The sequence below is a fragment of the Syngnathus typhle genome, linkage group LG22 (genome assembly GCF_033458585.1).
Source record: "Syngnathus typhle isolate RoL2023-S1 ecotype Sweden linkage group LG22, RoL_Styp_1.0, whole genome shotgun sequence".
Classification (NCBI taxonomy): Eukaryota; Metazoa; Chordata; class Actinopteri; order Syngnathiformes; family Syngnathidae; genus Syngnathus; species Syngnathus typhle.
This window is the reverse complement of record NC_083759.1, coordinates 2,469,310-2,485,633: the sequence shown is the minus strand read 5'-3', so window position 1 is coordinate 2,485,633 and position 16,324 is coordinate 2,469,310. Positions and strand designations below refer to the sequence as shown.

Below are 16,324 nucleotides of genomic sequence, written 5' to 3'. Positions count from 1 at the left end.
CTCGTGCCAGCACTCCGGTAAGCGGTCGTTAAAAGTTTGCCTGGATAATTAATCAGCAAATAAAGTTCCATAGTTATGTCGTTATTTTGTCCTTAAAAGTGCCCATAGGCTGGCGAACCGGCCGGAGACTCCAAGGGGGCGATGGCAGACGGGCTTTGTTGTACTCAGGTGAGTTCGTGTCTTGTTCCAGGTGAAAGCCCCACTAAACTGATCCGAGGTCAGCCCGTCCAACGTGACAGACACACGACACTGTTAGCTGAAATGCGACATGAGACTTCCGGTAAGGACTATCACATTAAAAGCTGTCTATTTTCGTTCTTTCAACAGTGAAGATTTTATTTTGATGTGGTTTTGTTATGGTTTTTTTAGCATTGTTGTCTGCGTGATATGGCTAAATGTCTGTTATTTTTAACTTTAATTTTTAACTAAAGAAAAAATCTAAATTTCATGATGATTTTATACAACGACTTCTCATTTGACATTGCTCTGTGACCTATCAATTAATTTGATTTACTTCAACTAGTTTGCCCCATCAAAATGCAATTCAACCCCCCCAATAAATTATTATCAATTAATGCCATCACATTTGCAACACTACTTCCTGGTTTTATTTTGATAGTTCCGGTAGGGCTCAGTTTTATTTTACTCCAGCAGTTTTCCAACCTTACACATACATTATTATCAGTAATAGTTTTCTGAGGACTTCATCTCACTAGTTCATGCATCCTGCCCATCAATGTTGCCCCCCGCCCCCCATGTCCAGCTCTTCATAACCATTGCACCCTCCAACAAGTCACCCTGCACCCCACATCCCACCCCCCACCCCGAATTCCTGCCCTCTTATCTCATCAATCTGTTTCAAAGCCTCCACTCATTGAGTTTGGGTATTTGAGGAATGTTGATGCGCAGCCTCACAGACATGCTGCTGCAGCTAAAAATAGATGAACAAAGTCAGATTCTGGATGTTTCTTGGGCTGAATTACTTAATTATGTAAACACACGATTAAGATTGGCACTGGAAAAAAAAAAAAGAGAAGTCGATGCTCTTAGAATAACTTTTATTTCACTTTACAAAGAGTTCAAAATACAAACAACCTGTGATATCTATTCAACGGACTAAATGTGTTATAGCAACAAAAAAGTGGCACTAAAGTACTTTTATGCAAATTTCAGTAAGCACACATAAAGCATAAGGGCATTAAAATAGTTCAAATGTGCAATAAAATCAGTAATGGCAGTCATTTATTTGACTTTTTTTTTTTTTTATTCCGTTAGTGTGAGAATAGATTTTTTTTTTGTAGTGACTCACACAATCTGTTATCCAAGTTCCCTGGCCAGCCAAGGATGACTTCCATTAATAACGGCATGACCAGATCGGCGGCTGGAATGAGCGTGGGGTGATGTGACGTGACGTGGTTCGCCACAGCGGGGGCATGCTTACGCTTGGACAAGCACACATGAGTTCTGGAATGATGGCACAGGCGGGGGTCACATTTGGATGTGGTTATTCTACCTGTCCACTTGGCTACTTTACCCATCAAATAGGACGACACAATTATTTCATTTTTCCCATGCGTCGTGGTTAGGACAAGTCAATTAATGGCATATATATAATGTATTTGGCATTCAATGTCAGTCTGGTGGCATTGTTAACGTTCCTGGTGCTGTCTCGACACAAACAGGCTGGTGTCATTTTCCTAAAGCATACACTGCCCTCTAGTGGAGATGCAGTATAGTTAGATTATAGGAAGTCATTTTGGACAGTGACGGATTTTTGTCCTTTACATCACAATAGACTTCAAGATGTGATTCCATATGTTATTATAACACAAATTTTTATATCTGTGATCAAGTAGGAGAACAAATAAGAGTGTTGGACGTACAGTACCCATCTAGCTGGATAAAATCTCAGAATGTGTTCCCAAAAGAGGGATCTGTAATACTGATCGCTGTATAGTACAGCATTTGATAGTTTCATATAACACCATATTTGGTAATAATTACAAGCCTGTTATTTGGTGGAATCATTTGATAACAGACTTTTTTTTTTTTTTTACAAAAAGGCAGAATCTATAGCTCACAATTTGTCCCACTACAGCAAGAGTAGAAAACAAAAAAATCAAAACAAGTTTGATTGATTCATCGTATCTTGAGGCAACTGAGGCGAATGCAATACTTGGCTGCAACCAGCAGGGGTGTTGTTAATTCAGTCTCAAGTTATTTGCAATCAAAGAAGTCCACCAGAACATCCGCTGAGGGAAATCAATGGGTGGGGTCTTTAAACCACATTTATGGACCGGCATCATCAGGACCAAAAGTGCGATCACGTACCACCCCAGCTACTGCATATCAGGCGGTAATACTTATTATAATCTATGATTTTTATACAATATTTTACAGGACATTATTTTATTATGCTCAGTCATCAGTTTTAACCCCAAAATTCCCCCGTGATGATTAAAAAGAAAAAAATCTCACCCTTCCCTAAAAGGCAAAATGGCTTTGGGAAGAGCTTAAAACTCAAATATTAGTATATTTAGATTGGGAAAGGGAGATGGAGAAGAGAAGGTTATCCTATATTTCTAGCTGTCGGTCAAAAAATAAAAATAAAACCCTCCTGAAGTCTGAGCCCTCGTTGGTCAGGTAACCCAAAACCTGGATCGGGGAGTCCGTGTGGTATATGGGGAGAGGAACAATGTGGCTCTTTGTGCAAGTTGGGCAGGGAAAACAAGCAGTTTCCCCTGGAAAGAGATCATGTTCAGGCTCCATCTGAGAAGACCACACAGGGCTGATCAGCGCCCTGTCTGCTGTGCGGCGTAAGGAATTGGGGGGGGGGGTCTAAGGAAGATGAGTGCACACACTTTAGCGGTGCACTTTAGCGGATCGTCTGACAAGATGTGAAAAGATGGTCCGTATCAAACAGTCCTTGGACACAACAGAATACACTAGTGACCCTTTTTGGTGCAAAATGTATGTTGTGTACACCCCACCCACCCCCTAGACCAACTGGGTTTCCTGCTTTGGCACCCTGCTGGTCCACAGGCCGGGCAACACTGGTGGGCTGTGGCGGGAAGGTGTTAGCACTGGCGCCGTCCACACGAGGGCGGGGTACTGAATCTGGCACTGCCATACTGTGTTGAACAGGGGTGCTGTTCATCCACTGGGGAAGAAAAAAAAAAAAAACTGAGTCGAGGATAAGATGTAAGAGATCCTTTAAACATATCACATTTATTTATTCACCCATGTCATATAAACACTCGGAGTCTACTCGACACTACCGATAACTTACACAATCAAACGGAGAACATCTGGCCTCGCTCTCTCACACGTGGATGTTAAATGGCAACAGGCACGCACTCGTGTGAAGGCAACGTTCTATACTCCCTGCGTTTTAGTTTCAAAAGCTCAGCGAATACTCAAGTGGTGGCTTCGGATTACACAAGCCTATAAAATAGCCCAAATAAACGCAAGGAAATGTAGACAGAAAAAGCAACTGGTCGCCGGGTGCCCTTTCTGTCAGTGAGAGATATTTCAAAAGACGTTGGACCGTAGAGACAATGAAGGTAGGACGCTAACGTTGCTCTCGGAGAGTAGAGGTGGCGAGCCAAAGCCATTCACATAGGGCAGCAGCCGGCTCTTGTTACACACAACGCCGGGCCATAAATCCGTCTGCTCGACACAGGCAGCACGCTGTGATTTCATATGTATCGGTTACTAGGGGAACATTTGAAACCACAACAAATGACAACACTCACTTTTAGTGAAAGGGAATCTTACCACGCTTGTGCCAAAAACATGATTTCAAAAGACAACGCTTTGTGCAGCGTCTATCAATAGCATTTTTTTTTTTAAATTGACTGTTGACCTTTTGAGGGACAACGCAGCGGAAAAGCAGAGCAGTTGAAATTAAAAACCCATGTCTGAAATATCAGCGGGATTAATCTCAGGGCATATACAGTGAAACGGTAACATGAGCCCACCGTGGCAAGACACCAGCGGGCTCGGACGGACGGGTGGTGTCACAGCCGTTTGGACTACCAACTGAGCGAGTGAAATAAAGAGGCTCCTTTGATAAGTCCGAAATTAAGGAGGCTGTTCTGCTATACTTAACATCTGGTTGGCAACGGACAGGAGTTGCGAGTGCAGACGGGGGGGGGGGACAGGATGATAGGAGAGCGCTTGAGTCAGCCAAGCTAGGGTGTCACCGGGACGTGCATAATTGAATCACTCTGGTTTTGTCCATATGTTTTCGAAAAAAAGCCCCATAGCAGTATTCCAGCTGGGTCTTCCGCTAATACCTTCTAAGTCTTTCTAACATTGACTTTGAAACATACTATTTGTCTGAGTTTGACTCCACGTTTGCTTGATCAGTCATCTATTCTTGCCTAGGATAAAAGTATATGTTATACAGCCAAAGAGATCCTGGCAGGCTACCAAAGCATTGTGACTGTCAGGTTGTCGAAAGTGATCGCCTTTCAAAGTGACTCTCACTAGCCGTGCCCTTCACCTCCTTCCCCTGTTGTAACCTTAGAGGCCTGAAGAGTGCCAGGTAACCAGGATTCTCTCCGTTTGGCGCCATGCTGTTTAGTGACCATGTGAAACCTGTGATTCAGTTTCCCCTATGGGAGACTGTGCACAGACTTTCCGGTCCTTGGTCAAATGATAGTTGGTGGTTTTTAATTCATAAAATGGAATGTCACTCAGGAAAGCGTAGTATTTAATGGGGTTTCTAAAACCAATAGAAAATATGAAGTAGTTATCCCAATTTTCATGTCATTTCCTCTGTATTTTTATTTTCCATGTCTTGGAAAATAAACCATCTCATGCCTTGACTGTGATTTCTTACCTCTTATTTGTTTTGATCACGGATTCGTAGGCATCTCCTCTTCAGAGCTGGTTCCATGTCTCCAGCACTGGGCATAGTAGCAGGGCTCCTTAAGCTACCCTTGTCCCTGAGTTTGGGCAAGAGTAGTGGGGTGGTGGTCCCACCTGTCTTTGGTGCAGTAGGTAGGGCATAGGCGTGGTCCTCATCTGGCAAGTGTGGGTCTTCTCCTGCATCCCTAACGACTGCTAAAGGTTCTTCTGTTTGGTTGACTGGACCCTCAACCCGTACAGAGCAGACAACCGAGCACTTGTTTTCTTTTATAGATTCCAATTCGGTTAATGCATGATCTGTGGTTGTAGGTGCTCTCTGGGGTAAAGGTGAGCTTGGACTGGCTATGGATAGCCCATTAGGACCATGGTTCTGAGATTTTAGGACAGACCCCATGGCATCATATGGGTGGTTGTTGACTTTCGGGCTTGGTGGAGAGTGTGAAGGTGAGGTGGGAGTGTCCTCATGTTGGTATACGGTGTCATGCGAAGGGGGCTGGAGTTGTAGTGGTGGGCCTGATTTGGTACCCTGCACAGATCCTGACTCCTCTAGCCCTAAGAAGTCCACTACTCCCTTGACATTGGGTTCCAGCTTGACCTGGGTTCTCTGTAGAACCCTTTGTATAACTTGTCGTTCTGAGTGCTGTTGTTGTTGTTTATAGTCCGTCAGTCCTTCTGAGCTGCGTGTTGAGGAGGGCGAGGTGTTGTACTGTGCTCTAGGGGACAATGTCCCACTGTGGCACGTCGATGATGGGGATGAGAATGGCCTTTCTGATTTAACCCAAGCTATGTCCTTGAAATTGGTGTCACCCGGTGAAGGGAGACTATGAGGCAAGTTTCCACTCAATCTGTGATTGAGCAATTGGCTGTTCCCTTCAGGGATCCCGGGAGATGGAAACCTTGCAGGTATCGATCTACATCGGTCTGCTCCCTCTGGCACAGGCTGTATAACACCAGTGTGATTTGGGGTTTCTAGATTTGTTTTGGGAGGGACTGGAATTGGTATTGGAATGGGTATTGGGACAGGTAGAGGGACAATAATGGGGTATGGAACCAGGACTGTGGGTTGGGGTAGGAGAGGACTAAAGGAAGGAATGCCAAAGTTCATAAAGGGAGGCATTGGGACAGGACCTCTGGGTAACATAAGTGGAGGAGAGTGCAAGGCAGGGTAGTAGGGCCGAGGGAGAGGATGCATCAATCCTGGGGGGTTAATGGAAGAGGAAGTGGGAGGCTGCAGGTGTGGAGAATGAGCAGGTCTGTGGATAGGACTGGAAGAAGGCCCATGGGGTCTTGGATGGTGGGCATTGGCAAGAGGACTTCTGAGGCCCTGGGGATGAAGAGGAGGTCTGATGAAGGGCATTTGCATTTGAGGAATCCGTGAATGATCTATTGAGTGCCGTGGAAGAGGAGGATGAATAAGTGTAGGGTGAGCTGACACCTCGACAGCAGGAGGATGAGGTGGAGGAGGGTGGATGGGCCTTTCCAGAGTTCTCTGCCCAGTGACAGGAAGCTTAGAAGATGATGATGACTCAGGTGACGTAGAGGAGGATTCTGATGATCCCACCATTGGTGTAGGGCCCTTGGGAGATATGTTTCTTTGATGTGATTCCCCTGTGCTACTACTATTGTTCCAAGACTCTGGCGTGAGAAGCTTTTGCCCGATGATTTTGTGGTCTGATCTCCCCTCTTGGCTAGCTCTAGCAGGGCTAGAACATGTAAGAGCCGCTCGAGCTTCTCTGTAGAACACATCCATCTTATACTGATTCAGGCATTTGGTGCTGCAGAACTGGAGTCGCTCTTCGCCAGATCCAAAGTCCAAGTATTCTTTGGTGTGGCGGACATGCTTACACCAATCACACACCTGCAACACAGGAGATAGAGACTGTGGAGGGTCACAAAGGTGATCCATCATCCAATTACTTGTGTCAAACTCTTTATTAAGTATCCTCTTACTCTGACATTGCTGTTTATCTTCATCACCACCCTGGATGAGTCCTCTGTTTGGGGGTGCTGGGGGGATCTCTCCCCATGGAGATCTTCATCTCTGGCCTGATTGGTAGAAACCAAAATATGAAACATCCACACTGAATAAATGTCAAGGCAGTTAAGCAGATTTGAGCTCACACCTGTGATGGATTAACCGTATTTGTTCGTAATCAATTTTTAGCCAGAACATTTTGAAAAAGTCTGGCAACAAGTGTAAAAAAAAGCTTGTCATGAATGGCATCAAACCCTTAAGGTCACTATGTGGTGAAATAGATCCGTGTATACATCCAAGTAGTGCCGCTGATGTGTTGTCATATTAAAGTTGTCAATATGAATATGGGAATTTGTCTCGATTTGTGTAAGATGATCTTTTTGTGGATCCGAGTGTTTTTCCCGGCCCACCGAGTCGTGTTGAGTTACGACACATGAGGCAGCTGAAGGTGAGGTATGCACTGAAAGTGGACACCTCGCCCCAGGCCTCCTGGCCTTCTTCTCAGACAAGCAGCAACAAGTCAACCTTCTCGCCTCTGAAAGCGTAGAGGGTGTGTTGCCTTCAGTCTGCTCAGACTGTCGTTTTGTGAAATAACCCATCGCGGTATAGACAATAACGATGGCGAAAGGGGATATCGCCGCATGGCACCCCGTTAGATGATATATCCGTGCCTTAATTGAAGGTGACAAATCATGCCGTGTGCATCCGAGCGGTCCCTCGTAGCGGTTGTTGTGGTCTTACCCCAACACCAAATCCGCTCTAATGGCTGACCCCCCCACACCTTCCATTAACGAGAAACCGATACGAAGTGTCCTGGATGAACTTTGACCTCATCACCATATTTTTCACAACAATTAATCCTAGACACTTTGTCACTTACACAGATAAAAGAACAAAGATATAGTTAGGATGATTCAATAATGGATTTTGGAGAGAACCCTGGTTTAGGGTCAAGAGTTGGGTCAGGTTTAGGGTCAACATGTTCTGCCACTGCTCACCTTGTTGCGTTTGAAGTAAGCCCGTCTGCAGGCGGCGAAACACTTCTCACTGCAGAAGCTCTTGAGCTCGGAACCCATGCAGAGAGAGTAGCGCTTAACGCCTTCCTTCTGGCACCAAACGCACACTATCTGCACATTTTGAACATCGTCCACTGCGGAGTCCAGGGCAGAAAATATTGGGGTTGTTTTTAACAGTCAAACGTACCAGAAATCAATGAAGTGACTCTTTAGAGAATCTGCAAAAATACCTGCTGATGGCTTTATGAGCGGCACAATAACGGGTGCACTCTTCTGCTCCTTTGGCGTGCTCGAGGAGGTACTCGACGAGGGAACGCTGAACGACTCCCTCTCGATGCTCTTCATAGCGAGGACCGAGTGACTGACTTTGCTGTCGGCGGTTTTAGGTTTTGGCAAGGAGTTTTCTGCAGGCATATCGAAACATATCTTTAGTGATTGTATCAACTTACAGAGTGGTGATACTGATAAATATGGATCTTGAATGAAAGATGAGGAGACGCTCTCATGACTCAATGTCAGTACAACCTGCAGAACCTGTTGACAAAGTCTTCTCAGTGAGGTAACGGCCCTCACCTTTCAACACGGATACATGCTGGCGCCTCTCCCTGTAGTTCCTGATCTCGTTGGCCTCGGCGTCTCGAAGATCTACTTTGTCGTAGCCGTACCATCCCAGGAGCTCGTTCATGGTGCTTTCTGCAAAAGTCTGCACGGGACAAAACATAAGTGGCCGATTAAAACTGTTTTTATATGTATTAAGTCTGAGCCACAAATAGGATACTGTTTATGGTGTGGTTTTGGTGGAACTTTTTATCCTATGCTAAACATAATCAGACCGTATTACCCGGAATGAATGAGAGGGATTCTTTCTCAGCTCCAGCCTGGTTACAGAACTGAATCCGAGCATAGTGGAGTTCAGTATGACGTTTTTTTCCATGATGTATTCATGTTGTTTACCCTCACTAAATCGGAGACGGAAAGGTTTAAAACCCGACACCAGTGTGAGATCTGTGAATCATCCTTTGTTTATCTCATCTAATTAGAAAAAAAGAGAGAGAAAAGAAAACTGTTCCCTGCAGATGTGTGGTCCCCCCCTTCTTTTTTTTATTACGACCAGATGAAAAAAAAAATCAAAATACAAAGGTCTCTCTCTTTATCCACCCACCTCACTCTGCGGTTTTGGAGGAACCGGATTGGAGGGGAAATCTGATCCAGAATGGGCAGAAATCAGAGCGGGACACCCAACACCACAGCGATGTCCCACGCTTCTCGGAAATGCCCCGCTTCTCTTCCTTCTCCCAGCTTTCCCTCCCTCTGCTGCCCTTTCACATCCATCCCCCCATGTTCGGCGTCCTTGCCTCCACCCCGACACCTTCCAGCCCTGACACCCGACCCGGCCCGGCCTCTCAGGTTTCACCCTTTTCCAGCACAGCCAGTCTGCTGTGGCGGCGATGAAGCGGCGTAGTACCGACTACGCATTCTTTCCCTTCCCTTCACTTTCCTCACTCCGACCTCTGCTCTGACACCGGGGCCCTCAAAAGAATCGGATCGCTCCCTTGACTTGCTCACTTTCTGCTGCGTATGTGTGTGAGTGAGAGCAGCCGTATCATATCCAGCTAAATGTGCCTAACGATGATTAAAGTCAAGTATCCGGTGTCTGGTGCTGCGCTCAGGGCCCGTCGTAGAGGGAGTAAGTCCGAATGTAGTGTTGAAACAGATGTATTACAGAGACAACATTGGGCCGGACCTCAGCGGAGCGAGAAATCAGTTCTCCTTCCATCATACCTCTGCTAGCTCAAGATCTCTTAACATGTATTCTCAATTGGCAGATTCTTAAAGTCCACTGATTGGTTTCAGACGTTCGGAAATAACAGTATAGTTGGAGTCCGTTTCAGTCCCTTAAGGTACCTTAATGCCCCTTTGCACTCTGGTGCCCTGGGGTGGTACCATCAAAGGTTGATCCCATTGACATTTGACTTTTCACCTCTACAATCGTACCGCATGCTACCTGTACAAAAGAATGTACAAACAGTGACCCCAGTGATTCGCCCTCAGGGGGTTCATGAATGTCGATTGCACTCGAGGGACAGAAATCGACCCTTACAAGAAAATCTATTTCGGACACCTTAAGGCAGGGGTGTCAAACTATTTTTTGTCGAGGACCACATCGTCGTCATGGTTTCCTTCTGAGGGCCACTAGATTTGAAATCACAGAATAGTATAAACTGTTCAAATATTTTAAAAAGACGAATGTAATAAACATCGCTAGCAATATCTATTTTTGGAAAGTGAAGACATTTTATAATTTTAGTCTTGACACATGAAGTCCATTCACAATTTGTCTTTGCGGGCCACTTAAAATGATGTTGCGGGCCATATCTGGGCCCCCGGGCCTTGAGTTTGACACCTATGCCTTAAGGTATATTATTGGATTCTGTTCTAGGACCCAAATGTTATGAGGTCACTTCTCGGAGTTACGAGAGACTGTGCCAGAACAGAAAGTCTACCTTAATCTTACGTTTTCTACATATTGGACTCAGACTAAAAACCGTTTGGATATTTTCTATGACCTAAAAGAGGTGTAAAATCCACTTGTCAAGGGTATAATTCCAGTGTCAGACCACTACACCCCTGAAACTGAAATGATGCTCTGTAGTGTCACTGTGTAAACAACCCTGACGTCCATTTAACAGTTTTGTCTGTCCAGCGTTCCCACACTGTTGTTTGTGTTTCTTCTTGGCAGTCCGGACAAACATCTGCTTTGTGAGAGTGACAGGCCGTATCCTAAACCACAACCGGAGTTGCGTCCAAAGCCAACAAACCGGGGGCCGACCCTGAGAGCCAACCGGGGGCAGGCTTTACATCAAGCGAGGATAGCGTTTCGCATGTTTTGATTAAAATTAGGGGAACTCGTAACACTACACCTCCCTTGGATATCAAAACTCGGCAGTCCAAACCACTTAGAGAAAAAAAGAGCACGTTTCCTCCCCACGCTGCCAGAGTCGTCTCCTCCTTCGTGAAAAAAAAAACTTTGATTTCCCAGGGAAGGAGCCTTGGATATCCCTTACCAACACTCTCAAATAACCAATGTCCGAACCCAAACAAAGCGCACAATCGGTGGATAGGTTTCCATGCAGTAATAATGGTGGGAGGGAAATTGCGCCTTTGACTTGTCATGAGAACAACAACTTTTGAGGAGGAACATCTCGATCGTGTTTTGCCACCCAGCGTGGGGCTAATGCAAATGATTCGGGAATATATATGGGAACACCCGCCCCCCATCTTTCAACTCCAGCGGGGGCTGGGAAGAAGTGACGCACATCTGGATCTCCACTGGACACAACTGTGTGCAGTCGGGGCCACAGCTGGCCTGACGCTGCGTCACTACTTTTTTTTTTTTTTTTTAATATGCTAACATCTAATTCAAAGTTACTGTCTAGAGTGCCTAATATTAAAGAGCTGTCATATTAAATGAATTAGAAGTCCTGCTCTGATTTACAAGTAGTTCCATCTAAAATAGGAAAAAAAAAAATCCAACATCCTCTCACCTTCATCTCCTGATTAATTTCCCTTTTGACGGGATGCGCGGGTTTCCTGCTGCGTTTACTTTCTGGCGGTCTCCCTTTCTCCATCTCTGGCATAGTCCCGGTCTGTGTTGGATCCCGTCCGGATCAGAATCAGATGCGTCAAGCAGTCCGAGAAATTTGGTGCATCAGTGGAGAGGGCCAGATTGAAAGCTGTCACTCGCGGTGACAGCGGCTGTCATACCCCAACGTGGGAGCTCCTTATCTTGGGCTCCGCGTAGAAAGAGTCCGTGGGACATGCGTACGCGCTCCGTGCTGGAGGCTCCACTGGCGGACCAGCGCCGCTCACGCAGCTTTACCGTCGTCAAGCTTGCGTTGATGAAGGGAGGAGCGTTTCCTGTTAGCTCTGAAAATAAATCGTCATTAGAAAATGACCTATGGAAAGTGCAATTAGTAACATTTAGTTGTCAACTAGTGCAGTTTTGTCACACTGATAGTAAAATGGATTTACATTTTAAGATTAGTTAAAGAGTTTGTTTTTTTCTTTTTAGGCCGATGAGTGGCTAATAATAATAATAATAAATAATACCTGTGGATCTTCTGATTTGACATGAGACCAATTCGGTTTTATTTTGAAAGCCAAATGACCTGCTCCTGGTCTATCTGCGTTTATTTGACGCAGCGGCGTACCCCCCCCCCCCCCCCATCTCCGAATGGAAGAGGGAGGGCTTCTGATTTGATGCAACCCAACACCCGGCACCCGCCCCCCTCTGCCTCCCAAAACTCACCAGATACATTTCAGAAGGAATGCAAAGACTGTGCTTTATCTGAGGACACAGTACAAACACTGTCTCTTGTCCTAAATTAAGGAAGGAGATGAGAAGGCCGCTGCGGGTTAAACGATACCAGGGGGTGGGACGGGGGGGGGGGGCTTTTTGTCCAGTTGGCATCCTTTTGATCAGACCATGTCTCGTGTAAAACACATGAAACGTCCACAAGGTCAAGATGAGTAAAAGGTGAAAGTCAGGTGAAGTCTTGGTCCGGGCGGAGGTTTTTGAAGAGAAACATTTGCGTCGTGGTTATTCTGGATGTTAAAGGCCACGCTGGGAACTGGCGCCTATCGTGTTTCCCCAGTCGGGCGAGGAAAAGATGGGAACGATCGAGTTGCGTTCGGTAACATAAACATGAGCGTGAAGCGTGTTGTGTTGCTTGAGCGGAATTATTTTTACCTGGTTATTTTTGCATGTGTGCTCAGGAATAGGGATTATACAGGAGGGGTCCATTTCGGTTCCTTTGGTTACACTAATGTACTCCATCGGGCGAGTTACTGGACACCGTTTGTGATTCTTGTTGAATTAACGTCTCGTGCAAGCAGTACAGTTCAGGATCTCACCCCATCAGTCACATTTTTTTTTTTTTTAACTGAGCTATCGGCAATACCGTATAAGCAAAATCCGGGTCACGGCACCAATTAGACATCTCACTTGTATTTATATTCCAAATGCTCTTAAAGTGTCTTCTTAAAAATGGACTTTCAAGTAAGGGGAGACAGACAGGAAGACAAGAGCTTTCTCCGCTGTCTTGCCCAGTCTGCTCTGCTTGGAGGAGGAATCTGGGCAGGACGCTCGTGTAAACAGAAATCCGACCCGCTGCGCCGGTTTTGGGTTTCAGCCTCCTCGTAGACCCGCTGATGACACTCAATCCGGCCCTGCTTTGGGAACAGGGGCTTATCTGATGCCTCACAAAAGGGCCCCTCTTTCTCCACATCTCCATAACAGCGCACATCTGGTGCCTCTGCAGGGAATGATGGTCCTTTCTAAGAGAGGGGAGGGGGGGAGGGGGTTAAGCAGTGAGGCAGTGTTTCCTCAGCCATCCAATTACACAAATGACAGGGGACGCGGCGCTGTCCAAAGGGGCTAAAGTTTCAGTCCCCTAACATCTGGATTGCGTTAGAAAATGTCCACGGATACATGATAGCAGTGAGTTTACGTTCTCAATTTGGAGGATCTGGAACATCTTGTGGAGCCTGTCCTCAATATGAACAGCAAACACATTGTAGTAAAGAGCGTTTACAGTTATATCAAGTGGCCAACAGGGGGCAATGTTGAGCAAAGAAAACAAAGTTGCTCAATAAAGCAGATGTTGGCAAAGTCCAGCCCTGACATTTGGCCATTAGGAGCGAGCAAGAGTTGTGTCTCGCTAACTTTATTTGTGACTTTTGTCTACCAATTATTTTAATTTCCAGAAAAGACCCGAGCAAAAATTCTGCACGTTGGAGGAAAAAGTCCAAGAATTTAAACTAGAGCTCAAATGAAATATAATTTCATGTAATCTTCACATGCAGGGGATTGAACAGCAGGGGGCGACACTGCATCACCTGCTGAGACCGCATGTCCTGTTTCCTAGTTACAACAATATTTATATATCTCACGCGTAGCATTTCAAGGCAACAATTGCTGCAAAATTGGCTAATTGGCACCAAAGAAGCCTTTTCTCATTTGGCAATTGCAATATAAAACAGCAAAAAAGTGTGTATATGGCTCCGAATTTGAAAATCAAACCAAAATAAACATGAAGTCAGAAATCATACCCCCAAAAAGGAGTTGTATATTCAGCTGATGCTCCAATTGTCTCCAATTAAGCTCTTACGTCATTCTAGTCTTCAACACTCTCCTCCTACTGTCTCTGTGGGTGACGTCATGGAGGCTGAGCCCCGGTATAAAATGGGTGGTTGGGAAGCAGCTGACACCATTGAAAGCACCAGCATCGACCACAGGAGGTGGATTTGACCGGATCCTGCACGGCACTCTTCTTTCCAGCAAAGTCAATCATGTGCAAAATGACCATCGTCCACCTGGGAGTGATTGTCTATGCCATTTGTTTAACAACACAGGTAAGCCTGCATCCATACTGACCTATAATTATATTATTTGTTGTTGTTTGTATGTATGTGATGTTAAAATTATTGCTGTTTTTTTAATTGTATATGTGGAAAAGCCTTTAGGATCAAATATCAAATCAATCGTAACTTAATAGGACAAGAACCTTATTATGTTGATTTTCTAATCCTGATTTAATGCAAATTAGATGCATCAAGATCTTGCTTCAATATGATGATTCTTTTTTTATATATATTTTTTAATTCGCTCTCCTTACATCTAAGACTTCGGATGCTGTATGACACCCGCCCTTCGCAAATGTGGCGACAGGGTCTAAAGTTACTTTGGGTGTCAAAAGAAACCTGACACATTCACGTGGGTCATCTAATCAGCTAAAACGTTTTTGCATACTTTCTTAAATACTGTTTATTTTGAAATGTCTCTACAACTCTAATATACATATATATATAATATACGGTAACTCAATGTCTTTATCCCGCAGGTGTTCTCCCAGAACAGTACAGTCACCAGTACATGGATGAATTCCTCCAACAGCACCCCCACCATGGCCACAGACATGTACATCGGCTCGACCAACTCCACTTCCTCCCCCACCGGAGCGGGCATCTCGCTGCACACCTCCGCTTCTTCCTCCGCCCTGTTCCCCATGCTAGTTGCGTTGACTTCTTTCCTGCAGAGCCTCTCTTGAAAGTTCCTCGTTTCCAAATAACCCGCCCCCCCCACTATCCCAACACTGCATCAGACATGGACGAGTGAAGTAATATTCCTAACCAAAATATGTAATCAAGAAAAGGGGGGGGGAGTTGTGGTGGGGGGGTGCAGGCTGAACCCCTAATTCTCCCTTTTTGCAGGGCATGAAAAATGCACCTTTGGCCTTTCCATTGCCACGTTGGAGATGCTCTGGTCTGCACTTAAAATGTCCCCAATCAAAATTGTGGACCGCTTTTTTTTTTTTGTTCTGTGGCTTCAACTCTACCCAGGCTATCAATATTCCGCTAGCTTTTGGCTCTAAAGTTTGAGAGTATTTAATAACTGAATGAGCCAAATGAGTTGTTTCCCTCTTTTAATTTGGCGGCGCCATCTTTATAGTCAAAATGTCACTTGTATGTAGCAATTCGTCCAATGTGGATTTTTTTTTTTTCCAGAATATCCATTTCCTCTTTTACCAACTGACCCAGGAAATGACTGACCTACCACATGGGCAGTGTTAATATTAGATTTCCCCTTTACAGCTTCTATTTTGTACAAAATGTCTTGTGTATTAGTTTGACTTATAAATTATGTACAATAAATTGCTGAAAAAGAACTATTTCTTTGAGTTTTTTTTTTTTTCCACATAATGATGGCACTACAGCTGTTTTAATAGGCTGTCTAGCTGCCTTGGATGTCATTAAAGGGGGCTGCCAGACAGTCTAGACTGGCAGCTGGTGGACCACAAGGCCAGAGATGGACTCTGCATTCCCTGATAGCGCCACTGATCTCTTTTGGATCACATCCAGAATGCATGCGACACTCGTGATGGCGTCCTGGGAATACAAGTCCAAACAAAATGGCGCGTGCATTGTCTGTGTTCAAAATAAACGATCCCTATAGGCGATTGCTTTTGTTCTCTTGATAGAGGCTAACCGAGTCAGCGTATGTTAAACCGTGTCAGACGTGTAGCGGACACCGCCACGGCAGAACGAGTAGGGTGCTGCTCGGAATTGCCTCGGTACCAGTAAAGCCGGCCTCGCGACTCATTATCCCGACCTATTGTCTGTCAATCCTCTGTGCACTATTCACCTCTGCAATAGACTCCCCCAGTCTATGTTTTTCTGGACCCATCCAATTTCAACTGTTAGTTAACATTATTGAATTTTGTTCAAATGTGGACTTTCAACCTTCTCATTTAAGACCAACCTTTGACTTGGCCATTTGAAAAGCTTTCCTTCTTGAGGCAAGTCGTCCAGGTCCTGAACTACCAAAGCAGCCCCAGACCGTCACATTTCTTAGTTTTTAGTTTCACGCCAAATATAACAAGCTGCACATTTTCAAAAA

General features: G+C 45.1%; 2 protein-coding genes across 3 annotated transcripts; one reads left to right on the top strand and one right to left on the bottom strand.

The window, feature by feature from the left end:
• The first annotated feature begins 141 nt into the window (after positions 1-141).
• On the top strand, positions 142-15,593 carry LOC133146290 (uncharacterized). The gene is made up of 3 exons (XM_061269809.1): positions 142-280; positions 14,047-14,280; positions 14,769-15,593. The coding sequence occupies exons 1-3, from the start codon at positions 142-144 to the stop codon at positions 15,041-15,043; spliced, it is 648 nt and encodes a 215-aa protein (XP_061125793.1). The 3' UTR covers positions 15,044-15,593.
• LOC133146286 (sine oculis-binding protein homolog) lies at positions 1,042-11,736 on the bottom strand. Of its 2 annotated transcripts, none has more exons than XM_061269801.1 (7): positions 11,412-11,736; positions 8,440-8,569; positions 8,097-8,270; positions 7,849-8,000; positions 6,826-6,921; positions 4,847-6,754; positions 1,042-3,160 (listed from the first exon to the last, which is right to left on the bottom strand). In XM_061269801.1, exons 1-6 carry the CDS (start codon positions 11,502-11,504, stop codon positions 4,850-4,852), a joined length of 2,550 nt encoding a protein of 849 aa, XP_061125785.1. In that variant the 5' UTR covers positions 11,505-11,736; the 3' UTR covers positions 1,042-3,160; positions 4,847-4,849. The 2 variants fall into 2 exon arrangements, with proteins under 2 accessions (XP_061125785.1, XP_061125788.1); XM_061269804.1 differs by having other exon boundaries at positions 4,847-6,733.
• Positions 15,594-16,324: the final 731 nt, after the last annotated feature.

Bases quoted from the DNA above. Each gene is read 5' to 3' on its own strand.
- LOC133146290 (XM_061269809.1), top strand. From the start codon at position 142: ATGGCAGACGGGCTTTGTTGTACTCAGGTGAGTTCGTGTCTTGTTCCA. The intron at 281-14,046 runs GTAAGGACTATC...ACGTCATTCTAG, and splicing joins AATGCGACATGAGACTTCCG to TCTTCAACACTCTCCTCCTA. The intron at 14,281-14,768 runs GTAAGCCTGCAT...TTTATCCCGCAG, and splicing joins CCATTTGTTTAACAACACAG to GTGTTCTCCCAGAACAGTAC.
- LOC133146286 (XM_061269801.1), bottom strand. From the start codon at position 11,504: ATGCCAGAGATGGAGAAAGGGAGACCGCCAGAAAGTAAACGCAGCAGG. The intron at 8,570-11,411 runs GTGAGAGGATGT...TGTCCCGTGCAG, and splicing joins AAATTAATCAGGAGATGAAG to ACTTTTGCAGAAAGCACCAT. The intron at 8,271-8,439 runs GTGAGGGCCGTT...ATATGCCTGCAG, and splicing joins GCATGTATCCGTGTTGAAAG to AAAACTCCTTGCCAAAACCT.